The sequence below is a fragment of the Balaenoptera musculus genome, chromosome 8 (assembly GCF_009873245.2).
Source record: "Balaenoptera musculus isolate JJ_BM4_2016_0621 chromosome 8, mBalMus1.pri.v3, whole genome shotgun sequence".
NCBI classification, from domain to species: Eukaryota; Metazoa; Chordata; class Mammalia; order Artiodactyla; family Balaenopteridae; genus Balaenoptera; species Balaenoptera musculus.
This window is the reverse complement of record NC_045792.1, coordinates 95,753,479-95,778,303: the sequence shown is the minus strand read 5'-3', so window position 1 is coordinate 95,778,303 and position 24,825 is coordinate 95,753,479. Positions and strand designations below refer to the sequence as shown.

Below are 24,825 nucleotides of genomic sequence, written 5' to 3'. Positions count from 1 at the left end.
GCCATGTTTGGACCGGGCAGTGGGTCGGAAGTGGGTCGGAGGTGTGGCGGAAGTGGCTGGGGAGTGAAGCGACAGGGAGGGGGTGGTTCCCATTCGACCGCGGAGCCGGATGTTTGCCTGTCTTTGACAGGCGTGGCGGAGGGAGCGGTGCCCCACCACGGTGAGCTGCGGCACGCGGGGTCTCCCTGGGAGGTGGTGGGGGAAGGAGAGGGACTGGCCTGGTCTTCTGAAGGGTTGGGATACGGATGGGGAGGATCCGAGCGGAACCGAGGAAGGGAGTAAGGGTGGAATGGGGCCTGGGAACCTGGCCTTCCTGCTGCGGGGATTCGGCCCCCCTCGAGGGTCTGAAGTGAGAGGACTTTGCTTCCTTGCTGCCTTCTTCCTGGCCTCCTCGCTGGCTGTCATTGAGCAAGCTCGTGGGAAGGGGAAGTCTCCCTGGTCCGACCTGGGGAAGAACTAAGACCCAAGAAATTTGGGGGAAGTATTCCACCTTTGCCACTTATTAGGCCACACTTTCATATCTATTTTTTAATTTGTGAAATGGGATAATTACACCCAATCTGGGTTTTGTAAACCATGAAGCTCTATGCAAATGTGATTGTAGTTAAAAGTTTTGCTGTTGTATTGTGGGATTTGAATTTTCACAATTCTGGAGCCCCAACTAGGAGGGCGATCCCCAGGCCAGAGAATACGATTTTAAGTTGTTATTTCAGTTGTCCACGAAGGAGATTAGGAGAGAAGCTTTACTTTGCCCTTTTGTAGAACTTTGAGAATCGCTTGAATGACAGTCCATTAGAGAAGTATTGAGGGATTGACCTGCACAAAGCAACCACCTTAAGGTAGACATGGATTAAAATCTTGACCTTGCTATATGACCCTAAGCAACTTGCTTACTTTTTCTGGTCCTCGGTTTCTCAAACTGTAAAATGGGTTTGGTAATACATACCTCACTGGTGCTGTTGTGAAAAGATAATTTGTATCCAGTTCATGGTGCTTGGTTCCCTTTTCCTCTTAGGATACAAACTGATTTGTTCAGTCATTCAGCAAATGACTGAGCATCAACTCTGTGCCAGATGTAATTTTGAGTAGGCAGGGTTTCTTAAACGGGAAAGAGGGCCTGTGAACCCCTTAAAATTTCATGCAAGATTTCATGCATGTGCTGATTTTTCTTAGGGAAAAAGTCCACAAATTTCTTCAGAATTTCAGAGAGCTCTAGGACTTCCCAAAGGTTAACACTTCTGCCTAAAGTGATTCTTGAAGATTATTGTAAAGGTAGAGATTTTACCAACTGAGAAGGGAAAAACTAATCTGACAATAAGGAGTATTTTGCAGAGTGGAGCAGGACTTGTAAGTGACAGGAGTCTTAGGCAGCCAGGATGCTTCATTTCTACTACTTTATGTTAGAATTGCCCTGCACTAGCTTCCCTCACCCCCCCACCCCCCCCCACCCCCCACTGAATGGGAGCTGAGCTTCTGGGCTCACAGAGGGCAACAGCTGTGGGTTGGAGGGTAGTGAGGGAGGCTAGGCTGGCTGGGAGGTGGAAACAACTGTGATTAGTTGCGCTCGAAAAGGAGCTTATGGGACGGGGGAGGGGTCAGTTCTGGAAGAACTGACAAAATAGAAGAGTTACTGGAAGAGGTGGAGTTCAAGCTCGTCTCCCTTTTAGAGAGTGTCCCTCTCTGTCCCTCACACATACTTCAACTCCCAGCTGTTCCTTCTAATCCCGTTGTTCACTTCAGCACAAGTAATTTAGAATGCTGGAGAATTATATTTCTGGGAGGAGCCTTCACTTCTGTAGATGAGGAAATTTAGGCCTAGATAGGAAAAGGACTTGCTCAGCATCTTTGTGACTCGGTCAGGGCTATAATCCAGTTCTTCATGTATCTCATCCCATGTTTTTTTCACTGCATCAAGCACCCACTGTGTGCAGAAAGACTTCTCTGGAACTGCTGTGGGCAGGGCTGAAGGAGCTCTTGGTGCCTGGGCAGTAACCAAACAGAAGGGATGGAGAGAAGGGTCAGGCCTGGGGAGGGTTACTGTGAGCTAAATTCTGTCCTTGTTACCTGGCCAGGGGCCCCTTTGGGGGAGCCCTCACAGCTTCCTGGTTGAATATGGGGAGGAGCTTATAGCTGAATCAGGTGTGGATTTCTCAAGACTGAGGGTTGCTTGGAATGGGGAGCTGGGGTGAGGGGTACAGCAGCACTTGCTGGGAGATAAGCATTCCCAAACAATAGAGAACTTCTTTCTCTGTGTTTGTGGGAAGGGACTTGTATTTTGGTAGTGAGCAGTGAATAAGGGTAGCAGATAAGGCCAGAGGAGAGGAAGAGGAAGAAAAATAAGTTGTTTTTTTTTTTTTTTTTTTTTTTCCTGGCTGTTTGGCGGCTCAGTTTTGGCTCAGGAGCTTCAAACAGCTTTTGCCACTGAATCAGTGTGGTTGCCCTGGTAACAGGGTAGTTGTTGCTAGGTTGTTGCTAAGTAAGTAGGGAGCTGCTGGTTTGCCATCCGGATGGAGTCTTTGCTGTGATGTGCGCAGGCGGTTGTCACATCGCTCAGAGGTGTTCAGGATCTGGATCTGGGCCCACAGTTCTCCTCTCTTCTCCCTACCCACGCCTGGGTCTTGTCTGTGCTCCTTATCTGCTCTGCTGATTCTGTGACCATATATGTCATTTTTTGAGGCTCCAGGAATGCACTGGACTTAGAGCAGCCTCTTTGGGGTTGGTCGAGTGGGTTGAATTGAAACTCCCTCCCTCACACATATGGTGAGCTTGTGAAGGGAGAGGGATTGGCTGGCTTCTGGTTAGGGCTGAGGGCAGAAGGTGCCCCCTCCAGGCTGCACTCAGCCACATCCTTAAGGCCACACCCCAGACCTGGGCAAACCCAGTTTCAGAGTTGGCTCCTCTCCCTCCCCGCATGCAACAGCTGTTGTTCTGTTTTCCACTTCCTGGATCTCTGGACTCTGGGTGTCATGGGCTTCCTCCTTATCCACTTGTACCCCCCAATCCTTAAGGAGGTCTGTTGATCTTTCCCACCTTGAAACTAGTGTCAGGAGCTCCCCCCAGAGTAGATTGGGCTTGGGAGCCTCCAGGAGCCTGCAGATTGTCACAGTGACTGGCAGGAAGATTCCATTTCCTGCTCCTCATTCCTGTCGTGGGGCAAACCCAGCTGGGCCCCTTGGCCATGGCCTTTTTTTTTAGGTCTTATGGTCTCCGGCCACCTCCTCTTCCCTGGGCCAGGAGTGACGGATGGAGTAGCCAGGGCCACAGCTAACCTTTTTCAGGCAGGGGTTTGGAGCAGCCCTGTGCTCCTTAGATTCTTGCAATATCTCTTCCCCATCACTGCTGGGGCCTGGGAAGCTTCTGTGCTCTACGACCCTGGAGGAGAGGGGCATGGCCCTTGAACCTCTGCAGTTGGGACTGCTCGACTGAACCAGCTGGGTGGTGGGCAGTGCAGGGCCTGGCACAGCTGTTCCTTATCCAGCTGGAGGGCCTGAAGGCAGGCACTGAGCTGTGCCATCCTATGCCCCAGCTGCCTTTTCTGGCAACATGCCAGAAAACTGTGCAGCCAGGAAAGCCAGGAGGAGCTACATGGAGCTCTTGGCAAGGATGAGAAATGTTGAGGAACAGGGACAAGGGAGCTTGGAGGAGGAAAGAGTGGGAGCAGGAGGGCTTGCTATAGAAGTTATGGGTGAAAAGAGTGTGTCACTGACCTACCAACTCCCTCCTGTCTCCCAGGGTTCTCTTCAGGTTCTGCAGCGTGAAGCTGTGGGGCAGAGGCTTGGCCATGGACCCACTCTCAGAGCTGCAGGATGACCTGACTTTGGATGACACCAGCCAGGCTCTGAACCAGCTGAAGCTAGCCTCCATTGATGAGAAGAACTGGCCCTCAGATGAAATGCCCGACTTTCCCAAGTCAGGTGGGTATGGCTGGATCTCAGCGCCATAAGCGCCTTAGAAGGGGAGACCCCCTTCCTGTGGAAGGAAGACCCCAGGAGGACAGGATGCGGGCAAACAGACCAGCCCCAGGGTGGGGCTGGGAGCACAAGCCTTACTGGGGGGAGGGCCAAAGAGCACGAATCTCAGGGGGAAAATTGTGCCAGACCTCCAGATGATCCCCTGACTTTGCTGTGTTCCTCAGATGACTCCAAAAGCAGCTCCCCGGAACCTGTCACACACCTGAAGTGGGATGACCCTTACTACGACATTGCCCGGCACCAGATTGTGGAGGTGGCAGGTGAGTACACCCAGCCTTGCACCTTTTCCCTCACAGTCTGCATCCCTGGCTTAAGGAAGCCAGGCCCTCCTGCCTTAGGGGAAGGGGCTGCAGGGGAGGGGGCGGTCTGACCCCTGACCCTGGGGCTCTTGAGGCTCCATGGATCATTCATTAAAAATACAGACTTGATTGTGAGGGCCACTTGGTCTGTTCACCTGCAACCACATCCTGACCTGTGACCTCATCATCTCCACTGGCAGATGGCGTGTGGGAGGCACTGTGAAAGCCCTGGGTTTGATTTCCAGCTCTGCAGTCTGAGCTTATTTCTTCCTCACAGGGTTGCTGAGAGGATGTCAATGGTGAATGTATATCAGGGCCTAGCCCACAGCCAGAACGTAGTTGGCCCTCAATTAGTGTTCATTCATCTCCCTTCTCTTTGCCCTCAGGTCAGCTTTTCTTCCCCATCAGTTATTGGGGAGCAGGGAGGTGCCAGTCCCTCCAGGGAAACCCTACCTTCAAGGAAGTCTGGAATGGCAGAGCCTCCTTCCAGAAGTTAGGAGCCACATGACTCCTGGAGCATCAGGTTCCCCGCAGATGTGCTACCCTGCTAAGAATGAGTGCGGAGCCCCCCTTGGGTCTTGGCCTCAGTGAGCTCCCGCCCTCCTGTTCATAATGCAGGACCCAGAAGCCTCCAGGAGCAAGGGAGGTAGCAGAGATGTTGATGACCTGATTTCTGCCTGTAGGGTCCTAGTGCTAGAAGAGGAAATTGGAATTGTAGGATCTTTTGTCTTTTCTTCAGCTGTAAGCAAGGATGGCAGCATGGCCCTGCCCTGAGGCATTGGGGTGGGCAAGGGGAGCCAGGTAGCTTGTGGCCCCTGGAGCCCTGAGTGGTGCTGGCTGAGGGGGCCCTGGAGGCATCCGGCCATAGGGAAGCAGCAGGGAGCTCCGTCTCTCCTGAATGCTGGGCTCAGGGAGGGATGGGGCAGTTGAGAGGGTTGTTCCTAACGTCAAGGTGTTTCCTTGGCATCTGTGTTCCTGATGCCTGCCCTGGTCTGGATTGGAGGACTTGGCAATGGCCTCTATCACCCCTACAGAAGCAAGGCTGAGAGTTCTTTTTTGGCCTGATACTGCCCTGAGTACAGGAGAGTCACCTGAAGGCTCAGAACTTTCCTCACTCCTAGAGATGGACCTGACTGGGGCATGGGGATGTCTGATATGAAGGAGTCTCTCTGCTGACATCCTCCTGGCTATGTGGCCAAGTCACAAGGCAGAGCAGGGGAGACTGCCCCCATCCCTACCAGGTGACCCCTGCAAGCAGAGCTGCAACATGTTTCTGTTTCTCCAGGGTGCGATGAGCCTGAGGGGGCCCAGCCAGGTAGGTGTGTTCCTGGCTTTCTGTGCTTGGCCTCTCTGGGCTGTGGATCAAGAAGGGCTCTTGGTGGAGGCCAGGTGGAGCCAGCTTAATTGCAGCCCCACTCTGGGGAGCTGGGAGCTGGGAGCTGGTGGTACTTGGGAGCTGGAAATAGCAGGGGATTTATGGGAGGTTTGACAGGGTGGGGACTGTGTGGGGAGCCCACACATCCAGAGCCCAAAGGGAAAGGAGCTCCAGGGGAGGGGGGCCTTGTCCATGGGGGTCGTGGGGCTGGCTGTAAGCAATGGCCTGGCCTGAGTGCTGGCTCAGGGCTCCTCTGGTGGGGTGTCCCCCATGTGTATGCCTCTCTGACTGCTGAGAAGAGTTTGGATTGGCACTGCCAGAGCAAGAGTTGTTTGATGAGGCTATGGTGACTTCCTGGGAGGCCAGTTTCCTGGCCTTGGAAACCAGAGAAAGAGCCCATGTTGGAAGGGAGGATGGGTTATGTCCCCAACTCCTCTGTAGCCTCTGTTCTCCTTGCTGGCAGTAGCTGTCATGCTCCACGGTCAAACCTGACTGGTCCACGTGGGTTCTTTCCAGTGGTGTGCTGGTAAAGGTTTAATAGTTGGCCCTCCAGAAAGAGAAAAAAGAAAAGGCTATTATTTGTAACATGTGTAATTTCTAACTACAAATAGCAGATTTCTAGCCACCAACGATGATGTCAGCTGGCTTGCAGTATTCCTGACAATTTCACATTTTCACCAATGTGCCCCAGACCCCCACCTCCCATCTCCTTGGTTGGCCTGCTCTCAGGTCGCGGGAGTGCGCTGGTCTGGCGGGTCCCAGAACGCCTGCTAGAGGAGCTGCTCTGTGCTGATTAATACCCAGGTTCCCCTGGGAAGTTCCTGATCCGTATCTGGGGAATGCAGAGGTTTCATTCTCCGGCGGCTGGTCTTTTCCTGGTGCTTACCACAAACGCTGTGCCTCCTTTTTGAGCCCTCTCCCTCAGTGCTCTGGAGCCACCAGTGCTGCCAGCTCCTTCTTTCCCTTCAGTTTCCAGGGTAAATCTGTTTGAATCTTCTGAGATCAGGAGGGGACTCCCAGGCCTTTTTACACATGCTTCTTGTAGGAGCCGTTACCCTGCCTGCTGGCAAATGCCCGAGCCACTCAAGGACTTGGGCAATGGGACTCCACTCCAGGGAGGAGAGGACGGGCTAAGCCCTGGGGTTGCCCATGTCTCGTTCTTTGCTGGTCTGGGAGTCTTGCCATCCAGTCCCTCTCTGAGCCCCCTCCTTTGTCCCCCATCCCCATCCTGACTTTACTTGGCATGCATTTATAAAACACCTACTTTGGGAACAAGTCCAGTAGTCAGCACTGAGGATTTAAAAAATATATATATTTATTTATGCCTGCGTCAGGTCTTAGTTGAAGCACGCGGGATCTTTCATTGCGGCGCATGGGCTTCTCTCTAGTTGTGGCGCATGGGCTCCAGAGCACGTGGGCTCTGTAGTTTGTGGCATGCAGGCTCTCTAGTTGAGGTGCGCGAGCTCAGTAGTTGTGGCGTGTGGGCTTAGTTGCCCAGCAGCATGTGGGATCTTAGTTCCCCGACCAGGGATCGAACCCGCATCCCCTGCATTGGAAGGTGGATTCTTAACCACTGGACCACCAGGGAGGTCCCCAGCATTGAGGATTCATTGAGGAGAAATGCACATTCCCTCCTTCAAGGAGTGTACAGTCCAGGGAAGCGGTTCTTGAAACTGGTCAGGAGTCCTCCTTGAAAATAGGAAAGGTGTGGACCTCTTCCCCGGAAAACACGTGCATGTGCTTGTAATATTTTTTATATTACATCATGACATTGGTGAATGCCCATTGATGGAAACCTGGTTGAGAACCCAGTTTCCCATTTACAAGTTGCTGGGGCAGCTGAGCGGTGGAACTACAGGCCTCTGGCCTCTCACCTCAGTTGCCTGCTTAACCAGTTACCAGCTCTGTAAATACCAGAGCCCTGTGAGCTCAGACTTTCTGCTCTGCCTAAGTCCTCAAATCTGCCGGCCAATGAGAGCTGCCTTACTGTTGGAGGGCAGTGATGAAGAGAATCTTTTAGAATCCTCCATGCTCCTCCCAGCATTTTCTGCTATACCCTGGGCGTTTCCTCTGCTTAGAGGGGAGTAGACAGATGATGTCCCCCCGCCCCACAGGCTCATAATAGAAGGCCCAGGGGTTTCTGAAGCTCCAGATTGTCCACGAGGGTGGGCTGGCCAGTCTAACCCTTCATCCCTGACCACTGCCAGTCTGCTCTTTCTTCTGTCAAAGCCTATGGGAAGTGAATCAGAGCAGGCCACAGAGCCACCCCCAACTGGCCTGGAAGGAACCCAGCACCTCAGGATCTGGTCCAGGGTGTGGAGGGGAACAGGTGACACCTGGTCTTTCAAAATAGACCTGCTGCTGGACGGAGCTGTACCGTCTCCTCCTCAGACATGCCTGCAGAGGGTTCTCTGCTTGTTAAGTCTGGAGAAATTCTGCCCCAGGCTTTGGGAAACTGTCCAAAGCAGTCTCATATCCCAGATAACATTGTGAGCAAACTCAGAAATAGAACCATGCATACCGTGTAATGCCGACCTGTGACAGGCTACCAGCGTTTATTGAATACCTGCCACGTTGCTGGGCTCTGGACCATCTGGACATTTAAAGATGGACAAGACAGTCCCTGTCTTTGAGCTGCTCACAGCCACTAGAGGAGACAGACACATAAATAGTTATACAGGAGAGTCAAAGTGTTATGACGGAGACGGGTGATGGTTCATGCTGGGAGCTATGAAAAGGGACAGCTAACCTGCCTGCGGGGAGGAGGAGGGGACACAGGCTTCTCGGATATTATGCCTGGGATGAGTCTTAAGGATTCAAAGGAGTTAGCTTAGAGGAGGGGAGCAGAATTGCCTAGAGGAAGTCTGTCTGGCATGAGAGACAGAGGCTAAAGCCACCTGCTGCGGACTGGGCCAAAGGTGTGCATGGTGTGAGCCTGCAGAGGGGGTTGGCGGGGCCAAGCCTCAAAGTTCTGTGAGCCTTTCTAAGGGGCTTTTATACAGCTTGGGGTGGTGTTCAGGAAGAAAGGAGGAGTCAAGGCAGGAGAGTCAAGGGCAGGTAGATGTTTCTAATTCTCCAAGGCTAGAAGCTGGGGCAGTTTAGAAAGGAGAACGGAGCCTCTCTCTGGGCTTGGTGGGCCAGGCCTCAGACGCTGACCCAGGAAATTCTTGGAGGGTCCTGGCTAGGGCCAGCAGAGGCTAGGCAGTGTTCTGGGTGGAGATGGGATCATTGGAGGGGTTGATCCAGAGGCTGGACACAGTGGGAGACTGCTGGGAGTGAGGCAATAGCTCAGGCCAGAGCACCAGGCTGGGCCACCAGCAGGGACTGGGGCCATGCTGCCCACATTCCAGAAGCCTTCCTCAGCCTCTCCACTGAGTCTTGCCCCAGCCCTTGAGAAAAGGGTCAGAGCCTTGGCAACCACTTTGGAAAAGCACTGAGTCCTGGGTTAAGTCACTGACCAAGAAGGATCATCAAGATCACGGTTTATTTAACATGGAGAAGACACTCAGCAAGTTGTTGGGGAATCCCTGAATCCTCAGAGGTAGAAGGAGGACAGACTGTGTGGGCTGTGTAAGTGGTCTTTTTATTTGCCTCTGAAGCAGTGGGGATTAGGCAAGAATGACTCTGGAGAGGTGTGAGGGTAAAGATAAAGGGAAGGGCCCTGGGACATGGGGGAGTGGGGACCAGGCCTTGTCCCCATCGAGCTGTGCTTGGAGTCCCTGGTCCACACTGACCCTGGAAGAGCATCTCACCTTGGGAGGCTGTGGCATATGTCTCAGGAGCTCCCCAGCTTCATGACAAAGCCAGATGGTCAGACCGTGAAATAGTGACTAGTTTTGGACAGACATCCCTCAGTGATTACACTCAAATGAGCACCTTCCCAAAGTGTTACAAACTCCTCTCTACTCCATGTTTTTTAGAATATCCTTAATGAGAAAGGAATGATTTTTAGAAATGTCCAGAGGTCAATCAACTGTGGCAAATAATTCTGGCAGTAAAATCAGAAAGTGTTGTTAGTAGTCAAGAACAAGACATGCCTATTAAGTAATCACACTGATTTCCTCATTGGCCTCAGGCTTTCTGAGAAGGTAGCTTCAAGAAGTTTTTCAAATACAGGCTGCTCAGAGGAGATGCTTCTGGAATAGGTGTGGAGTTTTAAGATGATGTACGGCAAGATAACAGTTGCTTTGGTGGGTGTGACTTTTTTTGTTTTCTTAGTTATGGTGAAATTTACATAACATAAAATTAACCATTTTAGGGGCTTCCCTGGTGGTGCAGTGGTTAAGAATCCGCCTGCCAATGCAGGGGACACGGGTTCGAGCCCTGGCCCAGGAAGATCCCACATGCCGCGGAGCAACTAAGCCCGTGTGCCACAACTACTGAGCCTGTGCTCTAGAGCTCGCGTGCCACAACTACTGAGCCCGCGTGCCACAACTACTGAAGCCCGCACGCCTAGAGCCCATGCTCCGCAACAAGAGAAGCCACCACAATGAGAAGCCCGCACACTGCAACGAAGAGTAGCCCCCACTCACAAACAACTAGAGAAAGCCCGTGCACAGCAACAAAGACCCAACGCAGCCAAAAAAAAAAAAAAAATTAACCATTTTAAAGTGTATACTTTGGTGGTATTTAGTACATTCACAATGTTGAACAACCACCACCTCTATCTAGTTCCATCATTTCATCCATTGTTTCACCCATACCAACCCCCATAACCATAAGCATCAATCCCTATTCTCCCTTCCTCCCAGCACCTATAACCACTAATTTGCTTTCTGTTGTTACAGATTTACCTATATAGCTCATATAAATGGAACCAAACAATATGTAGCCTGTTACGTCCAGCTTCTTTCACTTAGCATCATGTTTTCAAGGTTCATTCACAATGTAGCGTGTTATCAGTACTCCATTCCTTTTTATAGCCAATAGTCCATTGCATGGATACACCACATTTTCTTCATCTACCCATCCATTGATGGACATTTGGGTTGTTTCCACAGGCATGACTTTTTAAGAAGTCATGTTATTTTTTTGTGCCCCAGCTCTGTAGCCCTGAGACCACCTGTCCCTCTTTCTTCAGTGACACACCCTTGAGTGCAGGCACCTGCCCAGAGGTCTGTCCACATGGGCCACTCTGGCCCCAACGCTAAATGGTACAGTCTCCAGGCCTGGCCTTTCAGATCCTCACCTGACTTCTCTTGGCTTATTGTTCACCCACTGTGCTCCATCTTTCTCCACACCTAGGAGATGACAAGTATGGGCGGAAGATCATCGTGTTTAGTGCCTGCCGAATGCCCCCGAGCCACCAGCTGGACCATAGCAAGCTCCTGGGGTGAGTACCCATGGGGAAGTGATGGAACCCGTGCTCAGATCCTCACTACGGCCTGGAGCCATTTTCTTTACTGTCCCTTCCTGCCCCAGGGGTACCAAGCCTCCCTCAAGGCCTCCCCTCTTCTAGTGAGGGAGCCATTTTATGTTGGGAGCACTGGGCTAGGAGTCAGATCTGGTTTCTAGTGCTGGAAACCATCTGTGTGACCTTGGAAAGTGTGTTCATCTCTTTAAGCCTCTTTTTCTTCACTCTTCTTAGGGAATAATAATACAGCCCTTGTTGCTCATAGGCGTGAGATACTGCATTTGAAAATGCTTTGAAAAGTAAAATACCGTCCAAATGTGAGGACTGATTATGATAACGATATGGTGCGCTTCTGAGGCAGTTGCAGTTTTTCATAATTTACATGAATAATTAGTGTTATTTTGTGCCAAGTCTGGTGCCAACAACTTCTGTACCTATCCAGGTTCTAATAGCTAAATACAGGTAATAGCTCTGGTTGGTCTAGAAATCTCCTGATGCAAGTCCGAAGGCTGATTGAAAGCAGGAGTTTGACAGACTGTGTTCTGATAAGTGTTCATCGTTGAGCCACCACTAGGCCAGTGCTGGGCCCACAGCAGGTGCGGGATCCCTGGAGGCAGAGCCATAACTGACTTCCTCCTGAGGCTCCTCAGTGTGTGTACAGTTTCCATCTTGCACTGCTTTCCTGACACTTTAAAGCACTCCCTGCAATTGCAAATGTCTGCCCCGCCCTTACCGGCTCTTTGGGATCCTGAATGGTTGTGTGTGTGGAGGGGCTGGTGTGGGGTTGGGGACAGTCCGGGGCTACGGCAACAGAAGGGGAGGGCCTGACTGCAGAGCCTCTGCAGGCCTGTGAGCCAGGGCCAGGCCCGAGTCTCCCCAGCTTTGTGTGAACGCTTTCTCTCTGGTCTCCTGAGCCCTCCTCCCACTGCTCCTCAGCCGTGCAGGCAGGCAGAGCCTTGTCCAGGCCCATCACGTGGCCCAGCCAGGAACAGGCCAAGGAGCCCAGCCTGAGGGTGGCTGAGTCACATGTCCTCCTTTCTGGTTTTATTGTCACAGCATCTGGCAAGGCAGGTGATAGACTCCTGGCCACATTATGGGCTGAGTGGGAGGAAGTGAGAGGAGGTGGATGGGAAAGCACCCAGCTTTCGGGAGAGAGCTTGCTGAGCGAGGCTGCTCCCACTCTGGGGCTTCATCTGCCTTTGGGAAGCCCTCTGTCACCCGTCCTGTCCATCCTCCACTCCCTCCCAGCGGGATCTCCCCGCCACCACCTGGCTGGGCAGGGAGGCGCTTTCATCATGCATCAGTCCTGTCATCTTGTTTTCAGTCAGATTATCTCAGACTTGGCTTTTCCCAGCTGTCCAGCCAGATCTGGGGGGTTGAAACAGAAAGTGCCTGAAGCTTGGATGCAGAAGACCAGTTAAACTTCAACTCTGCCTCTTACTAGTTGTGTGCTTGGGGTCAGGTCTCTCCTGAGCCATGTGAAATGTCATTGTATTCATTTGCAAAGTATCACAGATTTCAAGAATGTAGAAAAATGTCGATAGCTATTAAGAAAAAATACAGACAGCAATTAACAAAGTCTCCCATAAACCCACCACCCAGAGAGAAAACCACTGTTAACATTTTAGTGTATTCACTTCCCATTTTTTTTCTATAACATATGCAGAACTCTATAGTCAGTTTTGTATCTTACATAATGTTTTTATCTTCTGAGCATTAAACATTCTTCAAGGATATCCTTTCAAAAAATTTTATTGACGTATGTGTATCCAGAAAAGTGAACACATTATGTATACTACTTGATGAATTTTCAAAAACGAAATACACCCACGTCATCCACACCTACAAACTTCCCTTTGCTCTTCCAGGCAGTACCCCAAAGGGTAACCACTGTTCTCACATCCAACTTCACAGATTGGTTCTGTCTGCAGAAACATCCTGTGAGGTATTCTATTTATACCTCTCCTATGATTTATTTAACCAATATTCTTTGCTGCTCATTTTTTTCCCCCCATTATAAAACAGGCTATAATGAACAGCCTTTTACAAAAACATTTCTGTTCAACTCTGATTAGTTCCTTGGGATAAATTCCTGGATATATTTTTATCAGGTCAGAGTATGAACATTTTATAGCTTCTGATAAACATCACTTTATTGACCTCCAAAAGGTCATAACATTCATCAAAGGATGAGTGTATTTTCACTACTACTTTTGCTATTTTATTTATTTATTTTTATTTTTATTTTTTGCGTGGCATGCGGGATCTTAGTTCCCCAACCAGGGATCGAACCCATGCCCCCTGCAGTGGAAGCGCAGAGTCTTAACTGCTGGACTGCCAGGGAAGTCCCTAACTTTTGCTATTTTATAGTTGCAAAATGCCATCTTTTTATGTGACAGCTCTTTTCAAACTGCAAAGTGCTCAATGTGTGTAAGGGGTAAATTACTGTATAGTGATAATGATGGAAATCAAGATAATAAATCCAGCATAAGACACCTCACATGTCCGCCAGTGCTGGCACCCATGGACCAATGTTTAGGTTAGCCTCTCTGGGATAGGTCAGGTTGTGTCTGGGCACTTAGTCACATCCTTGGGCACTTCCCAAGGCTCCTTCCCGGGCTTCCCTGGTGGCTCAGTGGTTAAGAATCCGCCTGTCAGTGCAGGGGACGCGGGTTCGAGCCCTGGTCCAGGAAGATCCCACATGCCGCGGAGCAACTAAGCCCGTGCGCCACAACTACTGACCTGCACTCTAGAGCCCGCGAGCCACAACTACTGAAGCCCGCGCGCCTAGAGCCCGTGCTCCGCAACAAGAGGAGCCACCGCAATGAGAAGCCCGCGCACTGCAGCGAAGAGTAGCCCCCGCTCACTGCAACTAGAGAAAGCCAGTGCGCAGCAACAAAGACCCAACGCAGCCAAAAATAAATTAACTAATTAAATAAATTAAAACAAAAGCCGTCAGATTTCTAATTAATAACTGTAAGCTTTCCAAATCATTAAAAAAAAAAAAAAAAGGCTCCTTCCCTTCTTTCCCTCCTCCCCTCCTTTCCCTCCTCCCCTTGGAAGCCCTTAGCATTCCTGCACGCCCAGCCTCCCAGCCTGGAGTGGTGTTCCTGCTGGGGCCTGGGAGCTGTTGGCCAGCTAGAAAGAGGGTTTTCCACTGGGCTCCTCTCCCTTTCTGGAATTCATGTTCATTCAATTCATACTTCTCCACCTCAGGTAAGCCCAACACCGGTATGTGTGTTTGTGTTGGGTGGTAGGTATTGTGTTGTGAGCATAGGGAACTTGAGGTGTGGGTCTTTGGTCCACAGAACGTCCAGTGACTGGAGCAGGGGAGGGGACCCTCTGACCATCCTGATCCCCTTTCGTGGGCACAGTGTTCTACAGACAGCGCTGGGAGTGTAAAAGGCAGAGCTGTCCCATGATCAACAAGGCAAAACTTGGAGTTAGTTCACCTCCAGTCCCCACCACCACAAGCTGTGTGACCTCAGAGAAGTGCTTGACCTCTCTGAGCCTCACTGCCCTCGCTCATAAGAAGGGGATAGTATTGGCCTCCATTATAATGAGGAAGGCATGAGATATTGCATACAAAGTGCTTGGTAGACACTAAGAGCTTAATACTGGTAAATGGTGACTGTCATCCTTACTGTTGACTCGGGGCAATCCTGTGAGTGAAGTGTTATTCCCATTTTTACTGCAGGTATGTGAGACAGCTCCAGTTAGAGTCCTGGTCTCCTGACTCCTAGTCAGTGCTCAAACCTGAGAGCTGCTGTTGTTCTTATTATTCCTCCACCCAGCCCAGCCACTACCTCGTTCCTCCTCCACCCCAACAGGGTGACTGATTATGCAGCCAGAACAGACAGGGCAGGAGAGGGGCTGGCGGAGGCAGGAGGAGGGGATTGCTGGGGCACTGGTTCTGTCTTAATGGGGCCCCACTTGCATACAGGGCAGGCCTGAGTGGGGCTCGTCCCTTACAGGTACCTGAAGCACACCCTGGACCAGTATGTGGAGAGCGACTACACGCTGCTCTACCTGCACCACGGCCTGACCAGCGACAACAAGCCCTCCCTCAGCTGGCTCCGGGACGCCTACCGGGAGTTTGACCGCAAGTGGGTTAGGGCCTAGGAGGAGCTCGAGGGCCCGGGGGCCAGCAGCTCTGCCGGGTTCTGGGCTGCCCTCTGCTTGGGCAGGAACGTATTCCATGCCGGGGGAGGCGGGTCGCCCCCACCTGGGTAAACTAAACACAAAGAGTCTCAAGTTGGAATGGCCTGGGCTTAAATACCAGTTTCTCTACTTACTCGCTCTGTGACCTTTCATCTTACTTAACCTCTCTGAGCCCGTTTCCTAATCTGTAAAGTAGGGCAACAATGGCACTTACCTCGCAGGCTTACTATGAGTCCTCAAATCAGTAACTGTACATTAAGAGCTTAGCTCTGTGCCTCTCCTACCACGCCCACTCCTGAGTTCCCCGTTCTGCCTCTGCAGGTACAAGAAGAATATCAAGGCTCTGTACATCGTGCACCCCACCATGTTCATCAAGACCCTGCTCATCCTCTTCAAGCCCATCATTAGGTGAGTGGGCCCAGGGCGGGGCACCCGTCTCTTGTGCTTCCCCTTGAACTGTGAAGCAGATACCTGAGGAAGCCAAGCATCCTGGGGACCGACCACTTTGGGGCTAGGCCTCTGTCCGATCTGGGTGGGCTGCTGAGGAGAAAGTGGAGGCCTGCTGAAGCAGGCCTACCCTGGACCCATACCCTTTCTTCCATCGGCAGCTTCAAGTTTGGGCAGAAGATCTTCTATGTGAATTACCTGAGTGAGCTGAGCGAGCATGTGAAGCTGGAGCAACTGGGGATCCCTCGCCAAGTGCTCAAGTGAGACCGGGGTGCGGGCTGCGTGTGCCCACTGGGCACATTGTCCACATATATCATGTTTGTGGGGGTAGGATGTGCCGGCCAAGGGGAGAAGCAGCCTTGAGAGCGCCAGGATACACGGGGGAAGGAAGCAGATGTGATGAGTAAGGGGCAGCACATGGGGTCAGAGAGAGCAAGTCCAGATCCCGTATCTGTCAGTGAAAAGCTCTGTAACCGAATCTCTTTAAAGTCTTCACTTCTGTGTAAAGCTGGGTTGGTGGGAGGAGTGAATGAGGTAATCCATGTAAGATAGCACAGTAAGTGCCTGACAAACAAGAGTTGCCATAGTGACTGCAGAGCCAGGTAGGGGCCCTGACCCTCCTCGCTGCTTCCCCAGGTATGATGACTTCCTCAAATCCACCCAGAAGAGCCCTGCGACAGCCCCCAAGCCCATGCCACCACGGCCCCCTCTGCCCAACCAGCAGTTCGGGGTCTCGTTGCAGCAGTGAGTATGCGAAAGGTGGGCGGGGCTGGCACCTGGGGACCAGGAGGGCTGCAGACCCATCACTGCGTTGTGCCCACAGCCTCCGGGAGAAGAACCCAGAGCAGGAGCCCATTCCGCTCGTGCTGCGGGAGACCATTGCCTACCTACAGGCCCACGGTGAGTGCCGGGGAGCCCTCTCCCCTCGGGAAGCTGCTGGGCAGGGCTGGGCAAGGTCCCACGTGCACCAGCACCCACACTGACCCTGACCGGGACCCCAAGGCACAGAATGGGTGGGGGAGTCCGCACGTTGCCCCAGATCTCTGAGACTCACCAGGCCCCACTGTTTCCCAGCTCTCACCACTGAGGGGATTTTCCGGAGGTCGGCCAACACCCAAGTTGTTCGGGAGGTGCAACAGAAGTACAACATGGGTGAGTGGCCCCAGGGATGTGTCGAAGCCCAGAGGGCCAGTACAGATCGCGCGCGCGCGCACATGTGTGTATGTGCGTGCGTGTGTGAGGTTTCTGGGGCATTTGGTATAATTACATGGGTCTCACTCCTGCCTGGTTGTCCCAGGCCTACTTTCTCGTAGGTCAGGCTTCTGGAGCCTGGGTTCAGGGTCATTCGGAGGCGAGGAGTAACTGTGGTGTGTGCTCGGGGGCCCCACTCCCCAGATGGCCTGACCCTGTGCCCCCTGTCTCAGTGGGAGGAGGAGGCTTGTGGCCAAGGGTGAAGTCAGGCTGTGGGGCCTGCTTGGCCTCCGGATTGGCTGCTGGTCTCCAGGCTCGGCCCAGCTCCTCCCCACCCTTCCTCCCCTCCCCACCCCCAGGGCTGCCTGTGGACTTCCACCAGTACAATGAGTTGCACCTGCCAGCGGTCATTCTCAAGACCTTCCTCCGGGAGCTTCCTGAGCCCCTGCTCACCTTTGAGCTCTACTCCCACGTTGTGGGCTTCCTCAGTGAGTGCCCCTTTTCCCCCTCTCTAGCTTCTGCAGGTTGGGGTTGCAGCTGGACTCAGAGCAGGCGGGCTTGGCCTGTCCTTCAAGGAAAGTCTGGTTGGGTCTTCCCCCTAGCCTCATGACAGGGCTTCCCGAACCAGTCCGGCCATAGGCCCCTGTGACCTCGGCCCCCATTCCTCATAGACATTGACGAGAGCCAGAGAGTGGAGGCGACGCTGCAGGCCTTCCAGATGCTGCCCGAGGAGAACTACCTGGTGCTGCGCTTCCTCACTGCCTTCCTGGTGCAGGTGAGACCTCGGCCTGGGCCTCTACCGCTTACCTGGAGGAGCGAGGGAGGAGGAGTTGCCCTGGCTGCTGCTCCTGGGTGTGGCTGCCAGGCGTGGGAGGCGGCGTCTGTGGCTTCCTGCTGCAGCCCCCTTTTCCTTCCACAGATTTCTGCCCTCTGTGACCAGAACAAGATGACCAACACTAACCTGGCCGTTGTCTTCGGCCCTAACCTGCTGTGGGCCAAGGATGCTGCCATCACCCTCAAGGCCATTAATCCCATCAATACCTTCACTAAGTTCCTCCTGGATCATCAAGGGGAGTTGTTTCAGCCCTGACTCCAAGGGGCTCTGAGCCCAGCCCCTGCCCCACCCGCCCCCTTCTCTGATAGCCCCGGTTTGGACTCTTTCTCTTGGCTTCAGCCTTACGGGAGCCCAGGGCTCCTGCCCAGAAAGGGGCTGTGAGCCCCCTGGAGACAGAAGCTGGAGCCAGCCAACTGGACAGCTCCTCCTCCCCTTCTGTCCAGCCCACCTCACCAGCCCTGGAGGCCTCGCTGTAACCACAAGACGTTTTTCTTCGCCTTATACTTCTCACTGCCTCTTTGGATCCCTGGCTCCTGCCGGGCTCTGCAGAGCTGGCCTTGGCTCTTCAGGCAGGAGGACTGGCCCCAGCAACCGCTTGCTTACCTGCTTTCTCCTGCCTCTTCCCCTGGCAACTGGAGATGCCAAAATCACTGCCGGCTGGGCTGGTAGCTGGGGCTGGTCCTCCCCTTCCCGACTGCTGGGGAATGAAAGGCTGAGCTGGCCTGGGCTGGCCCTGCTGAGACTCCTCCCTGTCTGGGTGAAGGCCTGTTCCTGTCCTCCCCTCTGATGGCTCAGCCTCTGGTACTTCCACAGTTAACGAACGACAGCCTGGAGTCCTGTGTCTGCCTTCTCTTCCACACATCCTGGGTCAGCCTTTCCCAAGTGGTACTGCCCCCAGGGTGTCTTAGCCCCCTGGTTCTGCCAGGACTGGCAGCTTGGATGACAGGGCTGAGTCCCAGCATCCGTTCAAAATAGACACCCCACTCTCACCCCTGAGAGCCCCCCAGTGTCTGGTCAGACCACTGACAAGCAGTCCCCGCCCACTCCACCCCCCATGCCTTGCCTCCCCTCCCTTCCTACTTGGACAGATCCTTAGCCACATCTGTTGTGGAGTCACACTGGTCCCTGCTCTGGCCAGGGGTGACTCAGTGCCTCAGGATCTGGGGTGGCTCCTTCCTCCAGTTTTGGACTCCTGGAGGGGCTGGGTAGAGACTTTGCTAATTAGATTGGCCCCTGCCAGGTAAGTTCTAGCAACCTCCCCCTGGACCCTGATGATGATGGATATCCCTCTTTCCAGCTGTCCCTTCCTGGTGAACCACCTTCCTGCAGCCTTGGCCAGAGCCTGTACTGTGGCGGTCCTCACTGACCAGTCCTGCCCCATCTGTGAGCTGGGTGTGGCCTGGGCCTGACCTCACTGGGCTCTTTTCCCAGGACACTAGCATGTCAGGAGTCCCAAGGCCTGGTGTGGCTGCTGTCAGTCCCTGTGTCTCCAGGCCAGGCCCAGGCTTCTGCTTTCTGCCTTCCTTCCTTTGTATCAGGTGTTGCTCAGAGCCCCATTTACTGGGCAGCCTCGTGGATCTATTTGGTCTCTCCCCTGTCCACCCCCCAACTGGTCTTTACCTGGGGGTGGGGGGACTTGTACTGTGAATCAAGCGTTCACATTCACAATGACTTCCTTGGCACCAATCATGTATTTCACCTTTGCACTTTTTATATTTCAATAAAAATGGAGATGGAAAACTGCCCACCTGGCTGATAAGGAAGTGGGCATGGAGGCTCATAACTGGGGGGAGGTGTGGTATGGTTGCGGAAGAAGAGCAGATAGGGCTTCAGGAAGTCCCCTCCCCAGTCAGTCTGACCCCTTCCTCATCCTGCTCACTTGTGAGGCGGTATGAAGCCAGCTTTCTGACCATATTCCAGGCTTAGAAGTGTGCAGTCACCTTCCTTTTTGCACCTGTAGCATTCCAACTGGCCACCAAGTGCTATATCCTATAACCAGGACCTCTCTCCCCAAAACAGAGCAGACTGTGGTGGACCACAGCACAGCTTTAGAGCGAGACCAGGGTTTGAATCCTAGTTCCATCACTCACAACCAGCTCTAACTGGTAATTGTCATGTAACTGGTCCCATGTCCAAGACTGCTGCTTCATTTCTCTGAAGATCAGACACACAGTCGTCCCTATGTGTGGGGGACTGGTTCCAGCCACCTGACCCCGTGACACCAAAATCCAAGGATGCTCAAGTCCCTTCTATCAAGTGGTGTAGTATTTGCAGTATAACCTACACACATCCTCTCTTTACATCATTTCTCGATTACTTATAATACCTAATACAATGTAAATGCCATGTAAATAGTTGCCAGCATGCAGCAAATTCAAGTTTTGCTTTTTGGAACTTCCTGGAATTTTTTTTTTTCCAAATATTTTTCTATCCAAGGTTGCGGGAACTCTCGGGTGTGGAACCCACAGATGCGAGGGCTGACCGTAACGTATACACTACATAACAGAATGAGTGCCCAGTGGGAACCAGAATGATGGGCATTTCACAGAGGAATGAAGTGATAGTCCCAACTTTGTATAGCAGCCAGGGTTGGAACCCTCATCTCCCAGCCATTCAGGTCCTCCCCACCCGCCCCTCAGCCTGAGAGCCTTGGCTGTTTCCACCTGCCACCTAGTCACGTGGAGGCTATGAAAGATCCAGCTTTCCTCTTTCGAGCAGTTTTACTTTGCTTTAAAGGTTAAGATGGTAAAATTTATGTTACATGTATTTTACTACAATTGAAAAACTAAAATGGTTTGTCACAGGGAGGGCAGGCCAGAATTCCACTTGGCACACTGGTCAAGTTCCAGCTGTCTGCTGCTTGCCTGCTGACTGCAATCAGGAGGCTATGATGGCCTCAGTCAGGCCTGTTCTTTTTTTCTCCTCATTGCTTGTTTGGGCTAGGGAAGCCGAGCCAAAGCTGCAGGATCAAGACAATGGTTATAAACACGGGCACAGAGCTCCAGGAAGCCAGTCCGCCTGCACAACTGTGACCTTCGTCCAGGTAGCTCAAACAGAAGGCACTGGCGGCCTGTCTCCCTGGCTCTGCTCAGCTCTAAGCTGGGTGACTATTTAGAACAGAAGGGCAGTGACCCAAGGAAATGACAAGACAGGGGAGCAGGAGACGGAGAGCTGTTTACTTGGGTTGGGCTCCTGGCAGGGCCTCTGCTGAGTGACTCAAAAGCCAGTTTACCCCTGCCTTGGCAACAGTGGGTCTCTGGGGGCAGAGTGTAGTGAGTGACATGGCTTAAAGGGGTAGGACACCATCAGACGAGGGGCAATTGAACACTTTGCTTTTGGGGGACCCCTAACTGAAGGTGAGGACTCCAAGGACAGTCCTTCCACCACTTCTGACCCAGGAGTTGGATGCGTGGTCAGGTATCATGGTCAGCGTCACACGCAGTTCACTAACAAGCAAGGGCTCCCAGGGCCCAAAGCGGCAGCAGTGGGCAGGCCCATTCTTTTCAGCCCCAGGTTTGAGTTCAATTTAGAACTTTCTAACTAGTCCTTTTCTGCCCTGGGGCCTGGCTTCTGGCCTGAAGGGCGTGGGAGGCAACCAAGACAGCACTTGCCTGGGTTTGTCAGTCTCCAGCCTCTAGAACCACCTCTTCCTCTGGGACACCAGCTCTACCTTCCACTGCCTCCCGCCACTGCAGGCAAAATTGGAGGAAGGAGCTGGCTTTGCCAGGGCTGACACCTGCCATGGAAGCCCCCAGGGGCCCAGGCAGGAATAATCCCCACAGGGCTCTTCTACTTTTCCTGGCTCCTCAGAGACCAGCCCAGTGCCCTGGCTCCAGCTGTTTGTCAGATTGGGGCAGCTAAACAAACATGCATGGGACCTGGACTTCTGCTTTACTTCACTCAGTCCCTTCCCTTCTGTCTGGTTTGCTCGGCCACAATCCCTCACACCAGATCAGCAAATATCCCAGCAGTCTGGGGAGTCCCCCGCCCCCTGCTTGGCCTCTGCTGGAAACATGGCAGGGACCTGTCAGTTGTCTTTCCCTCTGAGCCAAAGGCTGTTGCCCAGGGTGAGTGGTGAGCTGTGCTGGGTAGGAAGGAGAGAGAGCTGAAGATAACGGTCTACCCATTCTGAGGGTTTTACTATGGGCGTACCTCACATGCACGTCTACTTCACACACGTTACCTCACTGAACACTCTCACACAAGCCTTGAAATGCAAACATTACAGCCAAAGAAAATGAGGCTCTAAGAGGTTTCCTGGGACTTCCCTGGTGGTCTAGTGGTTAAGACTCCATGCTCCCAATGCAGGGGGCCTGGGTTTGATCCCTGGTCAGTGAACTAAGATCCCACATGCTACGCAGTGCAGCCAGGAAAAAAAAAAAAAAAAATTCCCAACCAGCCCAAGGCCCCAGGACTCCAAACAGCCTGAATGGCTCTGAAACCTTGCTGTGCCTCACATGGCACTGCTCTTCCCTCCACGGAGCCTGTCGGTGACCCGGGGCTGCCCAGAAGTGGGAGGAAGTGGGCTAGGTTTTTCGACAGCTTGCAGGACAGGAGGCTATAAAGTACAGAAAAAGTTTATTGGAAATCTCTTGAATACATTTTAAAGTATAGCTCAATATTTCCAAATAAAGTAGGCTGGAGGAGCGGGAGGGGCTCTCCCACCTGGAGACACGACTGGTCCCAGCCCTGTCCCGGGGGTGCTGTGCGGGTCCGTCTAGGGCTCATACCTTTCATTGTACAGGGCTGAGGGACAAGGGCCGGCCTTGACAGTTGCTCTGCTCCTCCCAGGCTCAGCTCAAAGTCAGGGCTCAGCCTCCCTGGCCTCTCCCTGATGGGGTCCTGAAGAGAGGCTGCTGCCTGCAGAGGCCGACAATTAGGAGTCAAAAGAGGCAAATGGCTAACAGGCCTTCCCATGTTTGGCCTTGGAAGAGGGCAGCGGCTGAGATACTGGGATGAGGCTGGGGAGTGGGGGGCAATCAGTAACTTACCGGGGCCTTCCCCCGTCTCAGTGCTGGGGCCTGGGGGGTAAGCCTGGATTGGTTTAGCAGGCCACAGGTGTGCTCTGGCCCAGTGACAGGACGGCCAGCTGGACGCCACTACTGGAAACACTTTTTTAGGCAGGAGAATGTGTGCACAGGGGCAGGGCTCAGCCCAACTGAGGCAGCATCAGAGCTGACCCCAGCCCTCAGAGATCAGCCTGGTAGGTGAAAACAATGCCACGTGCACTTGCTAACAAGCAATTGAGGGCCACCTGCTCTGCTGCAGAACAGCTGCTGCCAATGAATACCCCAGGTGGGCCAGAGGAGTGGGGTTGGGCCTATCAGTTAGGCGGGGAGGAACAGATGGTCAGTGGGTGAGGCTGGGCCCTTGACTTAACTCAAGTAACTATACCTGAATGCCCAGCTTTGGTTTCTCAACAAGGAACCGATCCAACTAATAAACCCCAGGGCAGTGTACAGACCCTGGGGTTAAAGAAAGGTGGTGGTTAGGCCTAGGTGGAAGAAGGAAAAGGCCCGTAACCCAGCCCTGAGAACCAGGAACAAATGCCCCAGGAGGAGGGGCCTGTCTGGCCTTCCCCGGGGCCACAGTGCCCCTCGGGCACTACATGTACCACAGCTCTGGGGAGTCATCACATTTCACACCCAAGACTTCCTGGGCTGCCAGAACAGAGTCAGTCTCTCTGGAGAAGCTGGAAGATTCAAAGTTCTCACCAGGAATATGTACATGTCCAAGGCAGAGCGTGATGTCAGTTCAAATGCAGCAATTCTGGGAGGTTCTGCTGCCCTCAGCCAGCCCTATTCTTGGATCCCACCTTATACACATGGGAACGGAAATCCTCAGGGCAGCAACCTGAATCCGAGGAACCGCTACAGGAGGAGGCGCTGCCCCAGGAAGAGGCCCTCCAACCTTCCCCAAGTGAAAACGTCTAACCTCAAACATGTTTTCTCTACAAAATATCTGATTTCTCTGAAAGTAATAAATATTTCCTGGGTTCTATAACCAAGGAGCAATGACAGGGGAAGGGAGAGGAAAGAGAACCTTTGCTGTGACTCCAATGACAGAATCCTAGAGAGGGAGGCTTCTGTTTCCATGCAGCTGAGCACAGGCAGCCGCCAGGGCTGCTCGGATGGGCTGGCACAGCCTTCAAGGGTGGGAATGGCTGACTCTAGGGTTCTCATCACCTTGGGCAGGAAGCCTGCCATACTGCCAAAAATACAGGCACGGGGCAGAGAGAGGGCGAGAGAGAGAGGAAGAAGATACCAGAACTAAAGGAGAAAGACCCTGAAGGAGAGCTTCCTTCCCTCCTCCTCCTAGCACTGTCTCCTTCCTCTTTCTGCCTCCACACCAGTCTCTGGGCTGCCAGCTGGAATGTCGAATGGTGGATGGCAACGGCAGGCAGGCGAGGGGCCAGCTGCTGGGCAAACCCGGGGCAGGGGGCCGGCAGGAGGAGCGGGATGACAGCCTTTGTGAAGCAGCTGCTGAGGGCCCTGCAGAGGGAGGTCAGAGGGTGAGTCCTCTCAAATGCTATCACTGGCCTTCATTGCTGCCGTGAGTCTCCAGGAGTGCAAGAGCAGGGACTTCCGGGTCCCCGTGGGGGAACCAGCCTCCCCTCCACCTGGCTTGAAGCGGGACAAGGGATGGGAGCAGCTGACGAGTGGGAGGCTCTCTGTCTCCTGGGACCACAAAAAGGGGATGCTGCTGGTACTCGAGGACACCAACTTTTACTGCAGGGTTTCTACAAAGGCATCAAATTCTCGGACATTCTTCTCGTGCACAGCCAGCTTCTCTGGTAGTGAGTCCTGTACCGGGAGGGGAGAGAAGAGCTGCTTATTCAGGTAGGGCCTTGAAGCCGGCTGTCACCCTGGGCTGAAGGGAGCACGGCAAAGAGTCCGGCTCAGCAGTGCTGGGTTGGAGAGCAAAGTGCCGAGCAACTGAGCAGGCACTGGCCAGTGGGCCTTTGCCCAGCAGGGGTTAGTGGAGGCTGGGGAGGTGGACAGAACAGCCTAGGGAATCCAAGCCGGCCACACACATAATGAGATGGAAAAGGACCATGGCAACAACGGGATGACACAGAGAAATTCAACGTGAAGTATCTGGCACCGATGAGACTGACATTAGAATAACACAGTAGGTTTAGAGCCCTACAAATTCAGAACGTGTACAAATGATTTCTTCACAGCCTGCGCCGC

The 24,825-nt window shown here is 53.0% G+C and overlaps 2 protein-coding genes across 11 annotated transcripts in view; one reads left to right on the top strand and one right to left on the bottom strand.

Annotated features, from left to right (window-relative positions):
* Positions 1-35: 35 nt before the first annotated feature.
* Positions 36-19,375, top strand: ARHGAP1 (Rho GTPase activating protein 1). The gene is made up of 13 exons (XM_036860746.1): positions 36-160; positions 3,733-3,914; positions 4,136-4,231; positions 10,890-10,977; positions 14,973-15,104; positions 15,481-15,567; positions 15,768-15,866; positions 16,243-16,350; positions 16,430-16,506; positions 16,681-16,758; positions 17,157-17,285; positions 17,469-17,572; positions 17,717-19,375. The coding sequence occupies exons 2-13, from the start codon at positions 3,782-3,784 to the stop codon at positions 17,885-17,887; spliced, it is 1,302 nt and encodes a 433-aa protein (XP_036716641.1). The 5' UTR covers positions 36-160; positions 3,733-3,781; the 3' UTR covers positions 17,888-19,375.
* A 2,816-nt stretch (positions 19,376-22,191) lies between these two features.
* ATG13 (autophagy related 13) overlaps positions 22,192-24,825 on the bottom strand; it is a 50,064-nt gene continuing 47,430 nt past the window's right edge. For all 10 annotated transcript variants that reach the window (XM_036860737.1, XM_036860743.1, XM_036860745.1 and 7 more), the window contains one exon: positions 22,192-24,435. In XM_036860737.1, the coding sequence (XP_036716632.1) occupies positions 24,358-24,435 (78 nt within the window). In that variant the 3' untranslated portion in view covers positions 22,192-24,357. The remainder of the gene's footprint in view (positions 24,436-24,825) is intronic.

Coding starts and splice junctions, on each gene's coding strand:
- ARHGAP1 (XM_036860746.1), top strand. CDS start 3,782: ATGGACCCACTCTCAGAGCTGCAGGATGACCTGACTTTGGATGACACC. Junction 3,915..4,135: donor GCCCGACTTTCCCAAGTCAG/GTGGGTATGGCT, acceptor TGTGTTCCTCAG/ATGACTCCAAAAGCAGCTCC. Junction 16,759..17,156: donor GCAACAGAAGTACAACATGG/GTGAGTGGCCCC, acceptor CCCCACCCCCAG/GGCTGCCTGTGGACTTCCAC.